The sequence below is a fragment of the Drosophila serrata genome, unplaced genomic scaffold (assembly GCF_035046125.1).
Source record: "Drosophila serrata isolate PLE 108 unplaced genomic scaffold, ASM3504612v1 contig_125, whole genome shotgun sequence".
In the NCBI taxonomy this organism is placed as follows: domain Eukaryota; kingdom Metazoa; phylum Arthropoda; class Insecta; order Diptera; family Drosophilidae; genus Drosophila; species Drosophila serrata.
In genome coordinates, this window is record NW_028257023.1 from 120,858 (window position 1) to 142,896 (window position 22,039).

At 41.0% G+C, this 22,039-nt stretch overlaps 1 protein-coding gene and 1 long non-coding RNA gene across 14 annotated transcripts in view; one reads left to right on the forward strand and one right to left on the reverse strand.

The window, feature by feature from the left end:
- uex (metal transporter uex) overlaps window positions 1-3,065 on the reverse strand; it is an 81,415-nt gene extending 78,350 nt beyond the window's left edge. For 3 of the 13 annotated variants that reach the window (XM_086826024.1, XM_086826023.1, XM_086826021.1), the window contains exons 1-2: window positions 1,365-1,559; window positions 631-1,217 (exon numbers count right to left, since the gene is read on the reverse strand). Coding sequence is in view for 4 of the 13 variants with exons in the window: in XM_020958611.2 (XP_020814270.1) it covers window positions 631-1,034 (404 nt within the window). In the remaining 9 variants the exon portion in view is untranslated. Of the gene's footprint in view, window positions 1-630; window positions 1,218-1,364 lie in introns of all 13 variants that reach the window. The other 10 variants (XM_086826020.1, XM_020958614.2, XM_020958611.2 and 7 more) reach the window with 9 other exon arrangements.
- Window positions 2,813-4,010, forward strand: LOC147644637 (uncharacterized). Its single transcript, XR_015270173.1, has 2 exons — window positions 2,813-3,507; window positions 3,595-4,010. It is a non-coding gene; the product is annotated as an uncharacterized LOC147644637 (long non-coding RNA).
- The last annotated feature ends 18,029 nt before the right edge of the window (window positions 4,011-22,039 follow it).

Here is a 22,039-nt window from a genome sequence, read left to right on the forward strand (position 1 = left end):
TATGTAAATATGTATATACATATGTACATATATAAGTATATAAACTTAAAAAAACATACATTTTGTACACCTCCATTAAAATATTCAACTGACCGAAATCAATGGATTTTCAAATTGATCGAAAAAATTTAATTGTAAAATGAAATATTATAAAATAAAAACTATACATACATAATTTTCTTTAGTTATCCCACTATCTGATTGTGAACGGCACACAACCAGATATATTTGGATATATGTATGAGTACAGACATAAATACCTACACTTGAATAGATAAATACCTATGGATATACATATGTATGTATGTACATACATACAGATATATAGACAATTTTTATGCATTGGGTCATCTATGTACATATGTAAAAGCTCTGATATAATAAATACATTTGTATATATTTTTGTATTTGTATAGATTTTTGTATGCTTGGTAAAAATATATACATATATATTTATAATGTCATGTCTTAGCCAAACGAAATATTTTGTATGTCATATATCTATAAACCACTAACAGGTACATACCACATTATCATACAAAAGTACATAGATATAAATACACTTATGTATTAAATGTTTTTAGTTACATATGTGTCCACTCGGATCACTATTCTTAAGCAAAAACTTGCCTTGATTGATCTTGTGATGAAAACACTGAAAAGTCGTCATAACCATTACCCAGATGGGTATTTGACCCCTTCACCGGCGTTCCGTTAGTACCGTTAATAATAAGGAAAATCACAAAAGGCACAAAATATATTTGGTTCATTGTTATCGAACAAAGCACTTGGCATACTCGCAAAATTGATTTTTCATTTTTCACGCGCGTCTCTAAGTTTTGAACTTCTTTGAATAGCAAACGTAAAATTTCAAAAAGGTTTGCCAATGTACGAAAAAAGTAGACTAACGAGTAATTCCCAGAACATATAAAACGTTTCTGACATTTATAAATATATTGTTTACTTTTTTCCATACTATGGATGCGCTTAGGGAATTTTTTATTATTGTCGGTTTCGGAACGATTCACAAGCATTTACTGACTCTTTAAAGTTTTATTGTATCTTTGTAATTATGCTGCGTTAAATCGTCGGACTATCGATACTATCGATTGTTATGCCTTTTTTAATATTTGTATAGTTTCGATGTTTTCTTATGGGAATTATTTTGTAACGTAAAAATGTTAATTCTGTTGCATTCGGACGGTGATCGACAGCCGCTGGCGAAACAAATAAAAAAAATGTAAATGTAATGTAATGTAAATAATAAAAAATGTAATGCGCACCGAAGTAGGTTGGCAGAGCCGAAGGGGAAGGACTACCCAGTCGGACTTTTCTGCCAAATTCCTGCCGACTTTTATGCTTACCCGTTCGGTGGGTAGGACGCACCGTTTATGTAAAGTTCTCATTCGCTTTTATTCATGTATGAGCGGGGTAATTCATGATGCCGATGTCGCTGCTCGACTAATGATCAAATTCACCCTTACCGCTCAGTGGGTAATTCATGGTGCCGCGGTCGCTTTTCGGCTCATGATTAAATTCACCATAAGCGGTATAGCTAAAATTCAGGAATAAATTCGATAAAAAAAAATGTTAATAAAGGATCGCCTTTTTTACATGTTGCTTTTTTACATTTTTAAAATTTTTATTCTAGTAAATCTTTGAACCATACTCACAAACTTTTTTTGGAATATTATACGACCAACTGGGGATTGAACCTACGTCTTAACGTTTAACAGTCCGGCCGCTAACAAATCGCGCCACGTAGACAACTAAAATTGAGTCAGCGATATACAGACATGTGCATATCGCGTATGAGAGGGACAAAAACTTGCAACCCCTTTAGGACATTTATTTTTTTACTCTCTTGATATTTGTGTTTGTCTTAGAACATACGCCTTCCAAACAGGCTAGCGCGAGCTCGAATCCCGCAAACTTTATCTTATTTTATTTTATTAATTTTATTAATACAATGACTTTTCTTTTATAAAAATTTGCTTCAGTTAAAGATCGACCAACAAAATTAAAATAAATCTATAACTGTGGTTAAATATGATAAAAAATTATAGTACATAAAAACTACACAAACTCTTGAAAATATAATACTAAATTCATAAATAGGACTATGGATGTATCGATAGGGATGGGAAGGATAGGTAGGCCCAGGGGGGGATGAGGCATGTGAGCGAACCGGGAAATTCGGATGCGAATTAAGAGAAAGGGTTCTTACCCTTTCTCTCGGTCGAGGCAATGAAGGAAAGGAAGAAGTAATGGGAGGTGCTGGAAGGAAAAAACGGAAGTTGAAAATCTGGAGGTAAAAAGGGCGCGAGGACATGATTTTTTGTGGACGTGACCGCGGTGAAGTTGTGTGGATGACGTTTCCCGATAGCCGCCTTACCTTCGCTTTGCCGCCGCCTTACCTTCGCTTTTCCACCGCCTTACCGTCGCTTTGCCGCCGCCGGAGCCGAAGGCCAGAGCCGTCGTAACGCCGCCCAGAGCCGCCGCAGAAGCCCAGAGCGCCGTCAGCTCCGACGCCCGAAGCCGCCAGTGGCTACACCCAGTGAGTCCGTTCAGGCTAAAGGGCGAACACTTGGGTGTTGGCCATATTTTTTGCTTTGGCTATACGGCGCCGCTTTCCAGGCCTCCAACCCCAGAATTGAGGCGATTCTCCTCCGGGAATTTTGAGTCCCCAAAAGAGGCAGCCTTGGCGCAAGCGCATCCCTGGCTGAGGCCACGCTCTCGCCGGGAGTGAGGTGACGCCTGATACACATCACTCACCTGCCATGTTAGATGTAACAGTACAATTTTGTTGGACAGTAATTAAATAGAGGTATGAACATGGAATAGAGTACTTTGCCTGGAGATGAGCCGGTCGCCAGACCGCCTGGTATAGACTCCGGCTCACCGGAGATGGATGATGCCCCTTAAATGACCAGGAGGCATCACAGGATGGAGTGGCGGAAAAACCAATGCCACCCATTCGTCCCAGCAGTATCGTCCGCCTGTATTTGTTTGTTTATTTACCTTTTTTTCTAATTAGTGATGATAGTTTTGTTAGAGATGAGTGTAGTCTGAGACGTCCGATTAGTTTGATGTTCTATTGTGCGGACTGCGGCCATTGGGTCGAACAGAGCCCTAGGCCTCATGAGCTAGCCCGGTGTTGCCCAAGGAAGGCAGTTCCGTAACAATATGGCGCCAAAATTTAAAAACAAATCAAAGGTCACGTCCCGGGGCATCCAGCCCCCGCAATCGGTAGCATGCATGGACTATTGATGGCAATTGCACCGAGGACCGGGGACTGGCGGCCCCGGCGTAAGTGTTGGTCATGTTTCCTTGTTTTCTTTCCCAATAAGGACGGGAGGCTTGCGCCGCAGAAGGACGGACAATTGCTCCTGGACACAGTTCGCAAGGGTTCTGCTGTGACAAGGGGGTGGCATCCGGTCGTGGAAACGACGGATTTGCATACCTCGGCCCACAGATCCGTGCATGAAACACGAGATGAGAACAATTGTGAGATAATTTAGGAGATAGGGATACATGTTGTTATTTAATTAACGCAAATATGTTTGTTTTCCTTGTTAATGTCAATTTGTACAGATCCTTGAGTTTTCCGGGTGGATGAGTCTTCCTGATATCACTGTGCGCTGCACGACCACCGCAATAAGAGCCTCGGAGTCCCAGCACATGTCCTTAACTGGCGACTTTCAACCCAGCTGAAAGTCGGTCCAGTTGACGAATGGCCGGATTAGGGACGACACGGGATAATTGAAGACGCAAGCATCTGGCGCGGAGTCCACCGGCGGTTGATCGGCCATCTCCCCTGGAATTTAGAAAAAAAGAATTATTTATTGATATTGCAGAAACAATTCATTTTCTTACCGACTTGTTATTTATTGTTATTATTTATTTATATAATTGTCTATTTAATTATTTATTTGTTGCATGTTGATTTATTTATTTAGCATAGACATATTTATTTAGTGTGAATAAAGCCGTTAGCTGTTAGGAATTAAGGAAATTGAATGATGGCAGGGGATAAGGGAAATAATTACCAGCTCAGGTCGAAGGGTCCTTCGGTGCAAAGGTATTTCTCGGTGGTACGAACAGCTGTTGGCGAGGATCGGTCGATTATCGGTCGGATCAAGCTACCTCTAGAATACAAAGGAAGGGTAGAGTATATCATATTTTATTTGTGCCAGTACCTGGAGCAGGCGGCATACCTCGGCGTCGCTTTTTGGCGAACATTAGACCTGGCTCCGGCTGTAGTTGGAGATTGCTCGATTCAGGGCGTGAAGGCCGAGGAAATTCACGCCAGGGAAATGGAACACTACGCAGACCAGGAGGATGAAGACGAGGAGAAGACGGTCCCCGAATCCTGGACGCTATCCGGAGCCGAGTCCCGGCAGCTGGAGGAAATCAAGCAGGTGTTTCTCGCCTTCGAAATGGACGGCTAGGGTACCACTGGCCTTTAGAAGCACACCATCGAGCTGGTGGAAGGCGCGAAGATTTTCGAAGACCGGCCCTATCCGATGTCTCCGGCAAAGCAGAAGGTGGTCGAGGACGAGGTCGACTAGATGCTTGCCCTGGGAGTCATCGAGGAGACCCTTGGAGCAACCGGACGACAGTAGTATCGAAGCCTGGAAAGGACAGATTCTGCCTAGATTCCAGGAAACTGAACGAAGTGACCGTCAAGGACGCTTACCCCTTTCCTAGTATCGATGGAATCCTGTACAGAATCAATCAAATTCACTTCATCTCCAGTGTGGATTTAAAATTCGCGTTCTGGCATATCGAACTGAACGAGAAAAGCAAGAAATTAACGGTATTCACGGTTCCTGGTCGGCCCCTCTATCAATTCAGGGTGATGCCGTTCGGTCTCTGTAATACGGCACAGAGGTTGGTGAGACTCATAGACCAAGTAATCCCAGCCGAAATCCAATCCAATATGTTCGTCTACTTAGATGATCTGCTCATAATGGCTCCGGACATAAAGACACACTTCCGGTACCTACGACGAGTCGCTGAATGCCTAAAGGAAGCTGGATTAACCATCGGTCTGAGCAAATCAAAATTCTGCTTCAAGTCCTTGACTTACTTTGGTTTTGTCGTAAATGGAGGTCGTCTTTGCATGGATCCCGGTCGAGTGGCGGCAATCAGCAGGATGCCGAAGCCGAGGTCGATGAAGGAGGTGCGCGCGTTCCTGGGTACCGATGGCTGGTATTGATGTTTCGTCAGGAACTTCGCGACGCTGGCAGCGCCGCTACAAGTTACAAACAAGTTATCTTTGAGTCCGGAAGCGCAGCTGGCTGTCGAAGCGTTGAAGGTAGCGCTAACCACGGCACTAGTCCTAAAATGGTTGATGTCCATAAAGGATCTTTCGGGGCGCCTGGCCAGGTGGTCTTTGCAGCTCCATAGATTTAACTTCACCATTGAGCACCGGAAAGGCAGCGAGAACGTGGTGGCAGACACGCTTTCGCGATGATTAGAGGAGATTGCTGTGGACCCGACCAATTTCCTGGGTTTTAACCCCACCGAGTTTGCTGGAGATGAGTTATCAGGAGTTAGTCCGAGATATTCTAGGAAACAAGGATAACTTACCGGATCTTAGGATTGAGGACGGGCTCATCTTCAAGCGAACCGCCCCCGCAACTTTGGACGACGAGTCTGACCCACTGCCTAGTTGAGCGAGCCCATTCAGACCCAAAGGCAGCTCACGGCGGAATGGGAAAAACATTGGAGATTCTTCGGCGGCAGTTCTACTGGCCCGGGATGGTACTGCAGGTGCGGGAATTTGTCTGAAGATGCCAGATTTGCAAGAAGTCGAAGGCACCGAATAACCGGATGATGGTCGGCAAGCGGGTACAGACAGCGGCCATTCCAGAAGCTGTACATCGAATTCCTTGGCAAGTACCCGAGGTCGAAGAAACGACATGCCTGGATTTTTATCGCGGTGGACCACTTTTCCAGGTACACGTTCCTGAAGGCCATAAGGGAAGTGACAGCCTCGAATGTTGTGGATTTCCTTATCAACGAGGTCTTCTACAAGTTCGGGGTTCCAGATATCGTACACTCGGACAATGGAGAACATTTTGCGTCGAGGATCTTCGAGGAGGCCATTTAGAGCTTTGGGATCCGACACGTGAAGACACCGATCTACTCTCCACAGAGCAACGCAGCGGATCGAGTGAACCAGAGCGTACTGGCGACTATTCGAGGGTTCCTGGAGAATGACCATCGGGAATGGGATGCCTATCTTCCCGAGATCGAGGTGGCCGTCCGGAATGCAGTCCACTCGGCTACGGGCGAAGCGCCGTTTTTCATGGCTTTCGGACACCCCATGTTCCTGCATGGTTCCAGCTGCCGACTGGCCAGAAAGTTGCGCTGTGCAACCACGAGATGGCCGGCATACCGACTGCCGACAAGCTCCAAGTAGTGCAGGAGAGGGTGCGAAAGTGTTTGGAGTCCGCATACGATCGCAGATTGCTGCAAGACCAGGTCATAAAGTATATAGCCTTAACTTCGTCCTCAGCGACTTCGGGAAACAATTTAACGCCAAGTTTGCCAAGAAGTTCCTGAAGGCCAGGGTTGTGAAGGAAATAGGCGGAAATGCATACGAGCTGAAGGATATGGAGGGCAGGAGTTTGGGCGTGTACCACGCTAAGGATATCCGCCTATAACTTGGAAGAGGGAACACAAAGTACACATGGACAAGACCAAATGAAGATATGTACTTCCCGTAGGACGTGGACCCCGCGTTGGGCACCGTTCGGAACTGCGCTGGAGATACCCATCCAAATGTTCAGCATCTATCCAAATCCTTGGGTGGTGTTGCATTTTGAGTTAGGATGGGCTAGAGGACTATTGATGTATATATTGGGATGGGTAAGATAGGTAGGCCCAGGGGGGGATAAGGCAAGTGAGCGAACACAGGGGTGTTGGCCATCTTTTTTGCTTGGGCAATACGCCGCCGCTTTCCAGGCCGCCAACCCCCGTATTGAGGCGCTTCTCTTCTGGGAATTTTGAGTCCCCTAAAGAGGCAGCCTTGGCACAAGCGCATCCCTGGCTGAGGCCACGCTCGCGCCGGGAGTGAGGTGACACTTGATACACATCACTCATCTGGCATGTTAGATATAAAAGCTACAATTTTGTTGGACAGAAATTAAATAGAGATATGAACATGGAATTAATTTATTAATTTATTAATTTATTAATTTATTAATTTATTAATTTATTAATTTATTAATTTATTAATTTATTAATTTATTAATTTATTAATTTATTAATTTATTAATTTATTAATTTATTAATTTATTAATTTATTAATTTATTAATTTATTAATTTATTAATTTATTAATTTATTAATTTATTAATTTATTAATTTATTAATTTATTAATTTATTAATTTATTAATTTATTAATTTATTAATTTATTAATTTATTAATTTATTAATTTATTAATTTATTAATTTATTAATTTATTAATTTATTAATTTATTAATTTATTAATTTATTAATTTATTAATTTATTAATTTATTAATTTATTAATTTATTAATTTATTAATTTATTAATTTATTAATTTATTAATTTATTAATTTATTAATTTATTAATTTATTAATTTATTAATTTATTAATTTATTAATTTATTAATTTATTAATTTATTAATTTATTAATTTATTAATTTATTAATTTATTAATTTATTAATTTATTAATTTATTAATTTATTAATTTATTAATTTATTAATTTATTAATTTATTAATTTATTAATTTATTAATTTATTAATTTATTAATTTATTAATTTATTAATTTATTAATTTATTAATTTATTAATTTATTAATTTATTAATTTATTAATTTATTAATTTATTAATTTATTAATTTATTAATTTATTAATTTATTAATTTATTAATTTATTAATTTATTAATTTATTAATTTATTAATTTATTAATTTATTAATTTATTAATTTATTAATTTATTAATTTATTAATTTATTAATTTATTAATTTATTAATTTATTAATTTATTAATTTATTAATTTATTAATTTATTAATTTATTAATTTATTAATTTATTAATTTATTAATTTATTAATTTATTAATTTATTAATTTATTAATTTATTAATTTATTAATTTATTAATTTATTAATTTATTAATTTATTAATTTATTAATTTATTAATTTATTAATTTATTAATTTATTAATTTATGAATTTATTAATTTATTAATTTATTAATTTATTAATTTATTAATTTATTAATTTATTAATTTATTAATTTATTAATTTATTAATTTATTAATTTATTAATTTATTAATTTATTAATTTATTAATTTATTAATTTATTAATTTATTAATTTATTAATTTATTAATTTATTAATTTATTAATTTATTAATTTATTAATTTATTAATTTATTAATTTATTAATTTATTAATTTATTAATTTATTAATTTATTAATTTATTAATTTATTAATTTATTAATTTATTAATTTATTAATTTATTAATTAATTAATTTATTAATTTATTAATTTATTAATTATTAATTTATTATTATTTGCTCGTTGCTGGTGGATAAGAGTGCATACGAGGGAACGGAGGCGAAACAAAAAGAGCAGTCTGCAATTGCGAACGCCGCTGAACACACGCCGCCGATCTAACGATGTATTTTAATTATCTACACACACGCATCTTTGTATATAGACAGTTTAAATTATAAAGCTTGAATATAGTCGCAGTGTTTGATCTTGCTTGAGAACCCCACAAACAATGACTTCTTGTTAGCTATACAAGGAGACACAACTGTTCAGAAATTAATTACTAACTAGCTACGTGCGCTAGGGCAACAGTGGCTTGCATAAGCGTGTACAAACGTACAAGCTTCTAAAGCCCACTCCAGAACCTGTGCCGCTAAGAGTAGCAGCTCTTGAAAATCTTAATTGGACCCACGTTGGGCGCTAGGAACTATTAGATTCTTAATTATCAAAATTATAATAAATTATAATTGTTGTATCTAGGGCGGCGCAAGCTTCTTGACACGGCTCGGGCTCGTCGACTAATGGGTGGTATTCATTGCCTTCCTAGATATTGCCTATAAGACGAATCACACAGTTAAACTTAATGCGTGCTACGACGAGATAAACAACAACTGGTAAACACACATGCGGGTCAGTTAGCTCGTTCCTGAGGGAGCTGAAGCGGCTTTGCCCTCCCTTCCTTGGTCATCATATCCTGAATGCCATCTGATGACACCTTCTGAGCCCTGATCAGGGCATCCCTAAGGAAGGTTGGCTAGCTAAAGGCAAAATAAAGAATATAAGAATTCTTTGTAAAACTGTAATTATCTGTTTCCTGACGCTTTTTGACATTGGATCTCGAAATTTATACGATGCAAAATATAAGGTAAAAATGAAAATTAAATGGCGATTGCACCTGCTGCCTCTTCTTTCAGGCCGACTCGGACGGGACTCATTTCCCTACTTGTTAACGTATATATAATAACTGCATTATCGCGGGAACTGAGGCATTATTTTTGGCTGTCGATTGTCAGGACGCTGATTTAATTGTTTTAATGGAAAAAAAAACTAGCACTGCTCGAAGCTGGCAGAACTTGGAAGCATATAAAGTGAAATAGAAATTCAAACGGTTGTTCCACTGCCGTTATTTTAGTTCGCCCCCATGACAAGGGGGGTGAAGCTATCCGCTCCTTATTTTCTTTCCGACGCTGGTCTCCCCCGCTTTTAATATAACCGCTTCTTCGTCTTCTCTGCTCCCCTCTCGGCTTAGCGTTTTTTTCTGCTGCCCAAATTAGCGAAGAAAACTTAAGGGCTGCCAATATTCCTAAATGAGACATTTTTTTATCAGCGTGCTTATTTCAAAGCCTCTCGCTCACCAAAAGGTTTTTTTTCCGAACTTCCTGAGTGTCACTAACCACTTTAGAATTTATCTTCTGCAGCATCCAAATGCTCGGTAGCAAGTCCAGAATGGTATTAACCATCCCGCTATGCCCTCAAGCAAGATTGCAATTCTTCGGGAGAAAGGCGAAACCTTGTCCCTGTTAAACTCTCTTAAAGCTAAAAACCCTCCTATGCCTACCGCCAGGCCACTATGTGGAATTCGACCCGTTTTCGTGGCCAAAATTAAAATTTTTGAAATTATTAACATTTTTCACTGCAGGTTTCTTGTATAATGATGGTTATGACTATTGGAAGGTATTTTAGAAAAGTGGGCGTGCCCGCCCACAGAAATAGAAAAAAATCGAATATTTAAAGCAATTTTCAAGTTAGATACCCCAATTTTGGAACACAGGATGAATTTCTTATTTTAAATGTGCCCTGCAAATTTGGTTCAGGTCGGATAATAAATATAGAAGTTATTTAAGAAGAACATTTTTTTTCGGTTTTATCATTCTATGTATTCATTTTCAACTTCATCATCATCAATTTCATTATTATTATGAAAAAATATGTATTGTCGTCTTCCCTTACGTCGATATCAGTTTTAACGGTTAACAAAACCTTATATTCTGCGGAGTTTGATTGTTCTACTATATATTTCCGAACGAATTGGAGCTCTCTTGCTTACGCCATACTACTAGCAGTTCTGCATTTCTGGTCAAGATGTTGCTTCCTAATAATTTAAATTACGCAAAAAACCGCAAAAAACGCACAATGAGCCTATATATTTTGGATTGAGAATTGACAAACCTACAACATGTATATGGACACTCACTGATGTAACGGGCAGTGTATAGATCATTGGCGCCACCTAGATCGTAGATGTAACGAGTTTTGAATACATGAAGCGCCATCTATGACTCGGTTGCGAAACTACCATAAACATAGAAATGCATTTTTGTTTACCGATAATATGCAGGTCTGCATATTACGAATACCGATAATACGTAGGTCTGCATTGACGTTAATGGGGATCGGATAAACGCTTACGGTGTTCGGCTTAACCCTAGAGGAAACGATGTTCGCATCGTGCATTCTTTTCAATTCCAGCCTGCAGACAGTGAAGTTGTGCGATTTTATATTACCTTTGGCCAAACCACGCCAAAGAGCAGTCACGAAATTTTTGAAGGCAATTAAGTGCCAAGTGAATTCAAGACCGCTTTCTGAGCTCAATCGCGGTCAGTGGAACAGAAGGAAAATATTCAGAAGAGGCGCTCTGCAGGGGTGAGTTCTGGAAAATTAACCATATTCGAACGCAACCCTAACGAGGCTCGGAAATTATTTTAGGGCGGCCTAGAACCTGTCTCTCGGCCCATAACAGAATTGGCGCTGAGAAGTCCGGCTAGGTAGCTGCGGGCAAAAATAATTCAAGCGATCGTCAGCCGCCTGCCCCAGCCAACTGCCCCAGCTAAGTGCACCCAGCCAAGTGCGGCCAAGAAGGGCAGCCGACAGTAGCTCGGCAGCCAAATAGGAGTTTTCAAGCAATGACTATTGACCCTCATCAAGCGCCACCGTAATCACCAAGAAACTGTCGCTCTGGATTTGTTTTTGTGCCAATCGTTAATTTTATATCAGTTTGTGCTAAAATATCGGTGCATATAGGCCAGTAAAATACATGAATTAGGCCATAGCCTGAACCATGGTGTGAAGATTAAATTAATTTAATTTCGCGAAATGTCGAGGAGTATTGTTTTTAGCTACTCTATAGAATTTACCGCTGTCAAGATTATTTCTCACCATGAAATCATTCAAGTAATTGCAAATGAACCCCAGTCCCAAGCCTAAATATGAAGTCAAAGGGGTGGATATAAATAGCTAAGAAAATACTTAAGTAATATTAGATGTAGTAGGTTTTCCAATTAAAAATTAAGAGTTCTTACTTCTATTATTTAAACGGTAAAAGATAAAGTTAACATCAGTACGAAGTTTTTGATAATGTCGATCAAGTGGAATAGAGGAGCAGTGTGTTGATGAGTTTGTAAACAAACAAAAAGCAAAAACATAAGTAGAGAAAATGCACGCATAGAAAAAGGTTGCATATCTTCGGGATCAGATAAGGAAAATATTGTGTTTGTTGTTTTTGGGCTTATATTTTACTTTCAGCTACACTGCCATCAAATGGAAGCGCTTTCATCGATGGATAAATAAAAGTATGGTGAGCGTTCCCAAAAATTTATCTGGTATAGACACACTATAATCCCTGTTCACCCGTATGATATACCCGTTGGCAGCATGAAATAATAAAAATACAAAATAGCTTGAATTAATTATAGAATATTAAATGAAAAGGAATAATTATGCATGCACTTAAAAAAAATCATTTGAACGAAAAACATTTAAATAATTAAGACACATACTATCTGCCTCTCCTCCGTTTTAAATCGACAGTTAAATTGAGCATAAATATTGATGAATGAAATTGAAAAAAAAAAAAACTGTCATCTAAGCTGTTATGAATTATCATTATAATATTTTATTTTTAGCTAATATATTACTAGTAATACTGTATATATTTAGTAATTAAAATTTTAAAGCTTGGTTTTAGATGCTAATATATAATATGAAACTAGAATTATCGGAAGAACACAGCTGAATTAGAGAAAAAGGAATATGAATGTAGGGAATTTAATATATTTCGTTTCGTATGTTAATAAAAAAATTATTATGATTGAGTAAGCAATAATTTTCACTCCATGCTGATCGGGAGGTCGTCGTGAAAGCTCTTGGAATCAAGGGGTCAATTATAAATATTTGCGGGATGATATTGACCATGGCAGGGTGGGCATGAAACACCTCAATAACATCTGCAGGTGCTAAAGCTATTCGCTGAAAGGATTCTTCTTTCTATACTTCTGTCTGTCTGTCGCCTATGCTTATTCCTCTTTCCGGTTAGTTAATTTTATTGATTTAGCACGCAATTTTTAGTTATTAAAGATTATCCAAGAGCCCCAATGACTGTAGCACATATGAACACCACGACACTTGCTGACGAGACAGAGGATATATTTGCGAGGATATATTTGCGTGCAGGCTAACAGTCGGGAATACCACCAGCTCTACGTTATTCGTTACACTGATACAATCTGAACCTTTTTTTTTAAACCCTTTGGAAAGTTCAACTTTCTTGCTAAACATACAAATTTTTAGAAACATACGAACGCAACACGCAACATATTAGTATCAGCACATAGTAATAACATTAAGAATTAATATTCATTTTGAATTTGGTTATTTCATGATTTGTTGTCAGAGATATGCCAATTTAAAACAGCACCGCAAAGTCAACCTTTAAGACAGCCCGTGGTGTTCGCTTGCAACAGCTGACTTTAACAGCTTTTACTTTAACATTGAATTGTAAAGTTAACATTTTAGGTATGTAACATAGCAGTTTGATCATTTCTTAATAAGGTATCATTGAAAATACGGAAATTTGAATACTCGCGATAAATGAGTTTTGGCCACGAAAACGGGTCAAATTGCACATAGTGCATCGTTGGAAGGCGGTCGAACTGCGTATTCCTTTAAATATTCTTTCGGTTAAAAATTCAACATGCATAATGATAAGAATTCGATAGTTGGTTTTTGGCGATTACAATCAATAAATCACAAGCCCAATCGTTAAAAGTCTGTGGGATTAATTTATCGAATCTTTCTGGCAGCTAAAAATATAATAGTTCTATTTTCATAAAATTTAAATTGAAATTTTGGAATAACTCAAAATGGCTTTATCTGAAATTTGATGAAAATCTGTTGAAAACGGGAAAAGTTTTTTTTTTCCAAAAATGTTATACGAGTTATATTCGAATGATAGTATATATTAGAGTAACTGCAAGGATTCTTTTAGATAGCTTTAAAACTGAGGGACTAGTTTTCAGATAATTGAACAGAAGGCCAGAGTATATGTATATGCAAACTTCTGACTGAAATTAATCTACAAGGGTATAATGACTCGTAATTTAAACTTTTTCGAAGTATTTTTATCAGCCCAGGTGTTTTTCCCTTTTTGTTTTCGTTCTTTACAAAATCGTAGGACTTCGTTGTCTGTCTTCCAACCCAGTTTATCCATGTCAAAAAGTTTTTAAGTTTAGCAGATTTTAAACTCCGATTCTAGCAGACCTCTATCTAGCTTCTACCAAAACTGGGGCAAGATAATAATATGGCTTTAAACAGCGGTTGTACAACATCCAGAAACTGACAAGGATTCAGTGATCGGCAGCGCAGGTGCAACGGGTGCACTAAGATCATGCCCCTCGGCAGCGCTGAATGTCATCCTAAACATTATTAAAATAGAAAATTTTACAGCAGTCCAAAGTGAAGGCAAGCCAGAGCTGGAAGAAATACCACACCGGGCACTGTAAGATCCTGGACGAGATGAATTATAGAATGACAAAAGACACTGATTAGATGAAAACCGGACTGCGATTTGGCAACACATACACCACGATATACCCAACAAGGGAAGAATGGAGAAGAGGGAGGGTACCCGAGGCAGATGAGGTATCACTCTACACAGACGGCTCAAGGATGAGCTGGGGGGTAGGGGCCGGAACCTTCGCCGAAAGCTGGGGAGTAGTAGAGACCTTTCACCTCCCAGCGTCAGCGACAGTATTCCAGGCGGAGGTTCCCGCAATACCGAAAGCAGTTGAACTCTCAATAAGCCGAGACCTCCGGAATGACAAGGTAAGGATCTACTCAGACAGCCAAGTGCCATCAAATACCTTGCAACAGCATGCAAAAAAGCACTAAAAAGACTAGCAGAGGACAACAGGGTTCAAATAGCCTGGGTACTCTAACATAACGACATCCCAGAAAACGAGAAAGCGGACGAGCTGGCCAGGAAAGGGTCAGAGGAAAGTTTCAACACAACAGACACACCAGTCTCTCTGAACTCAGTCCAGACGGAAATTCATAACCATTTTAAACTATTACCCAGCAAAGAATGGTCCATAGAGCACAGAAGATCGAAGCTGGCCTAATTACAACGGGAGACCGACTGGGGAGCTGATCTCCAAAAGTAAAAAAGACATCAGAAGGATAACGGCAACCATCACTGGCCACTGGCGAAAAGGCTTGCACGCCTGCAAGATGCGCCCCAACCGTACAACACACACTGTGGCAAGGAATCGGGAGAGCAGGAGACACCAGAGCATTTAATGTGTCACTGCCCGGCACTTAACCAAATCAGGGCGCGTCACTTTGGAGCTCATCAGCTGGGGTCACTAGAGGACGTGGGGAGACAATCAGTGCCTGCAATCCTAGCCTACCTGAATGACACGGGCTGGTACTGAAGAAGAGGCGTTGACTATGACTGACGAGGGTGTGGAGCAAAATGGAGCTCAGCTCTACTTGGAGGCTACCAGGGTAGCATCACCATTTTAACCTAACCTTACCTAAGGAAATGCAATATTTCTTGTTTGGAGGCGAACCTTTTAGATAAATATAAATCAAAAAGGTATAAGCCAGCAAGGACAAAATGGAACAGATGTACAGCTCGCCTTGCTGATATAGACATCTTGATGCTCCAGATTTTTTCATGAACCGCACAGAATCATCTAGGAATTTGAAACGGAATCAGGCAGTAATCGTAGGGGAATTCAGAATAGAATCAAATCTCTTCAGTACCAAAATTCCTTTCCTGTCCGATTCCTGATGTCATGTTCTAAAAACAAAAACAAATCTCATGTGTTTCGGTAAGAGAACTCCGAAAAAAAGTAGGCAATGAAAATTCTACCTGTGTTCGGATACTGCCAAACAATTAATTGTTGTTTTCGGATACGGAGCAGCGGTTTTGAAATTGAGATGATGAAAAATATTATTTAACGAAATCGATTTTTTCGCAGCTCTTAATTTATTAAATATTGTTAAAGGGTAAGTGACTTATTTGTATTCAGTTAATAAATTCATTTCCAGAATTGCATTTGAACCTGGACTCCATTTTAGTACTGAAGGGTTAGTTCTAGGCTTTGGATTCAATTAAATATCAAAAATTACAAAATGTACCTTAATGAACACTATGATGAGTGTAAAACAGTTATGCAGCACAAAAAAGTTTTTCTTTTGAAGTGACCGCTCTTTTCACTAGTTATTCGTCATTTTTGAGGGCAAATGTTGCTTACTCTTACTCTTACTTTGTTAACCCGACTCTTTTAAAACTTAAGACACATTGAATATGTGATACTTGGTTTTTCATTAATAATTGTCTTAAATCGATTTGCATGTATTTTAGTGGGCGGTGCCTCTATTGGACAGCTCCCAGACATTTTTACAAGACAGCAATCTGGAATATTTGACCAAGAAACTCGGATGGTTTGATACGGATCGTCCATTTGATGAAAGAACCTGGAGCGTCGAGATATCTCAGATCGGCAAGGCGAGCTGTGAAGCTGTTCTTTTATTTGTCCTTGCTGGTTTACATAATTCTAATTCATATTTCTATTAAGGGTTTTTTCTTTCTTACAAATTAATATATTTGGGGAAAACACAAATATTATATATTATATAACTAGCCGGCCCGTCCCTGCTTCGCACGGGAATTAAACATTACATTTAGATTAGTCAATTTTAACACATTCATAATAATAATAATAATATGACACATATTCATCCTTTTATTTCAATTATTGAGTTCATTACATTTATTTAGTTAGTGCTTCTCTGTAAACAATATTTGATGTTGTTTTATTTTGTGGCAGCAAAATAAATTGATTTTCAGGGGCTCCGACTCGCGATAGACCAACATAGAGTTGACCATGAGTAAAACATTTATTTCGCAGATCGATCCCTACTAATTCGAAGGTTTGGCCTTGGGACTTGTTAATTGTTAATGCGAAAGATGTTTTTACCGGAAATTGAAGCCGTTTAAATAGGATTGGCAGATCAGTTGGGATCATCGGTATCCTCGGTATATGAGCTAGTTGACCACTTGCTGGGCCAGTGATAATATTTGCTACTATTAAATTGTCCTTTAACTCCTTAATAAGCAGCCGCGTCCCATTACTAATGCTCAGAGGGTTTAAATTTCTTAAAAGCATGATTGGGATTCCGATTTTTAACGTCAATTCATGGGGTGGCAGTCCAGAAGGGTTCAACGAATTTAAAAATTCCTGTGGATAATGGACTGCATCTTCAATATTCGTTACAGTGTCGATCGATTTGTATGTTTTTGTTTGGCCGGGACTTTTTGAACAATCAGATTATTTATTTCATTGACAGTATCATTCTTAGGTGATACTATAGCCCGAGAACACAGCCAATGGAAGTCTCTTTCGTGCAAATTCTCGATATCAAGGTATACAGAATCTATTAAATTTTCCAAATTATCGAGTATTTGGCCTAGAGACTCATCCAGAAGAATGTCACAATGACCGCTTAAATTTGGAGTTTGAAAAATTCCTTCCCCAAGTTTTAGCAGTTGCTGTGGGAAATCGCTATCAGTGATTCCATGAAGATGAGCTCTCATATTTGTCCTTTATTTTAACGTTTCAATCGTAGTCCATATGGGAGACGATTTCAAGCATGCCTTGATGATATCTGCTCGCGTGCCTCTGTTAATAACGGGTAGAGTCTGTCGAAAATCTCCAGCAAATACAAAAGTAATCCCGCCCATGACTGCAGAGGAGTTCCTTAGATCCTGTAAGGTTCTGTTCACGGCCTCTATATGTGCTCTATGGCTCATCGTGCATTCGTCCCACATAATCAATGATGCCTCTTGTAGTAATTTACCAATAGGTCCATTTTTGCGTATTGAACATGTAGATTGTTGTTCAAGATTGACGGATAGTGGAAGTTTAAAAGTAGATTGAGCAGTTTCATCACAGCATCCCGCAAATGGATATATTCCTTGGACCGAAGTTTCGTCTGATTCAATCTAAGAGGCCTAATAGTGTATGCAGACCTGATGCATCCGGCCAATAACGACATTCGATTCGAGCTGTAATCAATAGTTGGATTATATCTGATCTTCTGCAAGCTGTAAACGCGCTTCAGCTACCCTTGCCCTGTCGCGTTCATTATTTTGAGAGTGAATCAAATCGATTGCTGCAGAACGCGACTGTCTAACTCTTAATCGTTTTCTCTCAAGCCTATCTGCTCGTCTTTCTGCTGATTCTTCCTTGTGCATCTGCATTGCTCTCAGCCGCTCAGTCTCTCGGATGGAGGCCCGTTCTTCGTCAGTTATATTCTTAATCTTACGTCTTTTTGCTTCTGTATTACGATTACGACGATCCAAACTCGACTTCTTGGGTGGCATGACTTCGTTTCTTACTGAACCTGAACAAAAAAATAAAATTTTTATCTCCAATTCCTTATTTCAATATATTTTGAATGTTTGACAGGAAATGCTTTGGCTGTCTGTAGAGGGCGGTAGATGTAAGGTAGTTTTTTGTTTTTTTTTTTTAACACCTTGGATTACGTTATCTTAATTTTAGTAAGGATGCCTATTTTTTTTTTAAATGAAATATAGCCTATGACACTCAGGAATGATGTAGCTTTCCAACAGTGAAAGAATTTTTCAAATCTGCCAAGTACTTTCGGAGCCTATTCAATTCATACAAACAAACAAACAAACTTACATTACCTCTTTATATAATAGTATAGATAATAATACCGCCGTGGCTTATACTACAATAATTAATTAATTAATTAGAACGAATTTAGATGAAACCCCCATTCAATTGTTTCGCTTAGAGTTTCCATTTATTGGGTGGTCCCTTTTCTTTATGTTTTATGCAACAATTTGCCATTTTTATTAAATTTTTAAATACCATTGTTCCATGTTCCGGTTGACCGAGTTCCCAACTGGTTCCTTTTTCATAGTTCGCGCTCTAGCTATCAGCCCAAATACACCACCCACTCCTTTTCGATTTTCTCAAAATCTGGCAGTGAGAAACAAATTTCACCATATATTCCTTAAACATCCTACAGCTTATTTTTTTTGCGCTATTTTGTATGAAGCTAAGTTAGATCACTATTTACGTAAGAGGCCCACTGTGCCGACTCAGCTCAGGAGCGAGCTTTCTGTCTCCGGCTTGCTTTCACACTCCAACTGTTGCCGATCTCCCGCTCTCGCTTTAACGAGGCAAAGCGACCGGGAGCTCGGTTCTAAGTTAAGTTTTTAGTTTCGTGTAAGCAGCGATTAAAAGCTGACGCTGAAATATCTACCACGACGCCCCCGCCTTTCCATTTTCAACCCTGACGGGTTAATTATTCGCCAGTGACGTAGGAAATATTTGGCCTCCGATAAGGAATCTTTCCGGGCAGGATCGCCCTCCTTAACATTTTGGTCCTTCGGATTCCTTGCAGGATATTCTCCAAGTCACCAGCAGTTCGAGGCATCTGCCCGCTAAGTTAGGTACGAGTTTTCCTTCTCCATCTGTCCTCGCTGCCGATCTGCAACAGTTAGCCGAACACTCAATTTAGGCCGTTGTGGCGGCGGCGTCCCCTGCGGCGTCCACACCGGTCTGGCACCCCCCGCCACCACAGGTGTCGTTGGGCTACTCGACCGGCTGGTGGCGCTGTCAAGCCCTTGCTCAAGCCCTGTTCTCGCTGTAGACAGTTTCATTGTGCGACACCCACATCTGCTCAGCATATGCTGGATATAGCATACATTTTTGGGCTGCTGCTCTTGATCCTTTGCAAGAGATGTTTGGAATTTAGTGAAACCCGAGCCCTAGGCTGCGCTGGGAGCCGGATGGTGGTAAAGGTCAAGGAGCTGACCAATTGCCATCCCTACCGTTATGCGGCACACCTTCCAAACGGGGCTCTGGCGACCGAGCAGGAGCGGTATAACTCCCACCTGCTCAGTCACGAGGAAACTCCTGGTCAACGAGGGACCCCGAATGTGCAGGCCGTTTCTTTCCTCCCCAACCCCCTCGCAGCGTCGGTCCCAAAATGGACGGCTGCGAAATCCGCGTCGGCGGATGGAACAAGCCTGGCAGCAGGCATAAGCTGCACATAATTCCAAACCCAGGTAAACCCACAGTGGGCGGCTACGTGGTCTGCGCCTGTGCCATAGTGGCCGGCTACTGCACCAAGTCAGGAGATGGTAATGGGCAAGGGAGATCCTGCTGCATTCAGGAAGAGCAGCTTGATGGGCCATCAATCCCCACCCCTCGCGTCGTCCTCGGCGCCGGCGAGGAGTAAAACCAGCGATCCCGCGGACTCGGCCAAGATGGGCAGAGACCCAGCAAGCCCGGCGAGCGGTCCTAGGGGCACGCTTCCTAAAGGGAGCAAAGCTGCCCTGGAGGAGCCGCCATCTGACATAGAGGAGGAAAAGGAGCGGGCGCTTACGCGTACTGAGAGCCTCTGTTGGCTCGGAAAGCTGCTGGACGAGCTCCACAGCCTGGTTCATGAGAAGCAGATGTGCCACATCAATATCGCGATGAAGTTGATGATTGACGAGATGCGGAAGCTCAAATCCTGCATTGAGCTGTCGGCCGAAGGGCCTGAGGAAGCCGGGCGCTCGGGAGAGAGTCTGCCCTCAATGGTCTCAGACCGCGCCAGGTGGTAAGCCTGGAGTAATAAAGGCCCAACAAACGGCTGTCGTAGGGAGAAAGGACCGGGCAGCCCAGACGGAGCCGTGGCGAAGGGTCAGCCAGCCAACAGACCCGGGTGCGAGTAGCGACGCCTCCGGGCGGACGCGAGCTCCACAAACCCAGGCTTCAGCCCCTGCAGCGCCGGCGTGGGGTATCCGAAAGGTATAACGAGCTCCCCAAAAAAAGCTTGGTAGGACCAATAAGACCACCTGGAGCACCCCTCGGAGCACCGTGGTCAGAAGAAAGAGGCAGACCCACAAAGTTCGCCCCGATGCGGTGATCGTAGAGGCACAGGGGAAAAGCTACAGCGAGATCCTGGCGCTGGTCACGAGAAGGGAGGATAGCAAGCTGACCGACCTTGAAGGGACAGTCAGCAAGGTGCGTCGCGACGCGTCGGTCGGCCAGGGGTAACTTGCTCCTGGAGGTAGCCAGAGGGAGTCACGAGAGCACCAAGTCTAGGAGGGATAGCATCTCTGAGGTCCTTGGTGACGCGGCCGAAGTGCGAGCTCTGACGGAAGAGTCAAAGGTCTGCGTTTTCGAGATTCGCAACAAAGCGCGAGATCCGCACAGCCCTCTCAGACCAGTACCAGCTGAGCGAAGGTGTAGTGAGGATCCGAAGCCTCTGACCCGAGTACGGAGAAACAAAAATGGCGGTCCTCAGCTTGCCTTACGCATTGGCGTCGGAGGTCAGGCGGCGAGGCGAGGTCCGTATAGGATGGACTCGATGTAAAGTGCGGAGGCTGGAGGGCCTCCCTCGCTGCTTTAGATGCCTGAAACTTGGGCACATCGCCATCAGGTGTAAGAGCCTGGTGGACAAAAGTGGTTGCTGCATCAAATGTGGCGAATCAGGTCACAAGGCTGCTGTCTGCAGCAAGGGATCAGTGAGCACCTCTGGCAGAGGAGCCGGCCTTGGAGAGGCAACCACCAGCCGGGCAGGAAAAGGATCCCGGGTATAAATAGCAGACTCGTCCTCCCAAGATCCGAATGCAGCTGATCCAGCTCAACTTAAATCACTGTAGGGCTGCGCACCTGCTGACACAGTCGGTGCGCGAGGTAGGGGCGGATGTGGCAATAATCAGGAACCCCACAGGGTTAGAGAGGGAGGAGAGTGGGTCAAGGACCGCTCTGGCAAGGCGGCCCTTTGGCTCTGTGGCGACAGCCAGCGGCGAATGTCCAACATCCTGGCAGCAGATGAATTCGTGAGGGCGGAAGTTGGCGGCTTCAAAGTCTATAGCTGCTCTCTGGCGCTAAAGGGCTAAAGTCATAGTCGGAGGCGACTTCAATGCTTGGGCCCAGGAGTGGGGATCGGTCTTGACCAACTCCAGAGGACACGTGGTGCTGGAGGCATTGGCCGCGACTGACGTCATCCTCCTAAATAATGGGGGGCGGCACACGATTGTCAGACCAGGAGCCGCCTTTATCATCGACCTCACGTTCACGAGTAGAGCAATCTCCCATTCTGCCATTCTGCGACGAGTCGGAATACGAACCCTGGGGCGGAGCATACCGGGTGGTTGTCAAGGGCGTGAGAGCTGGCATCACAGCT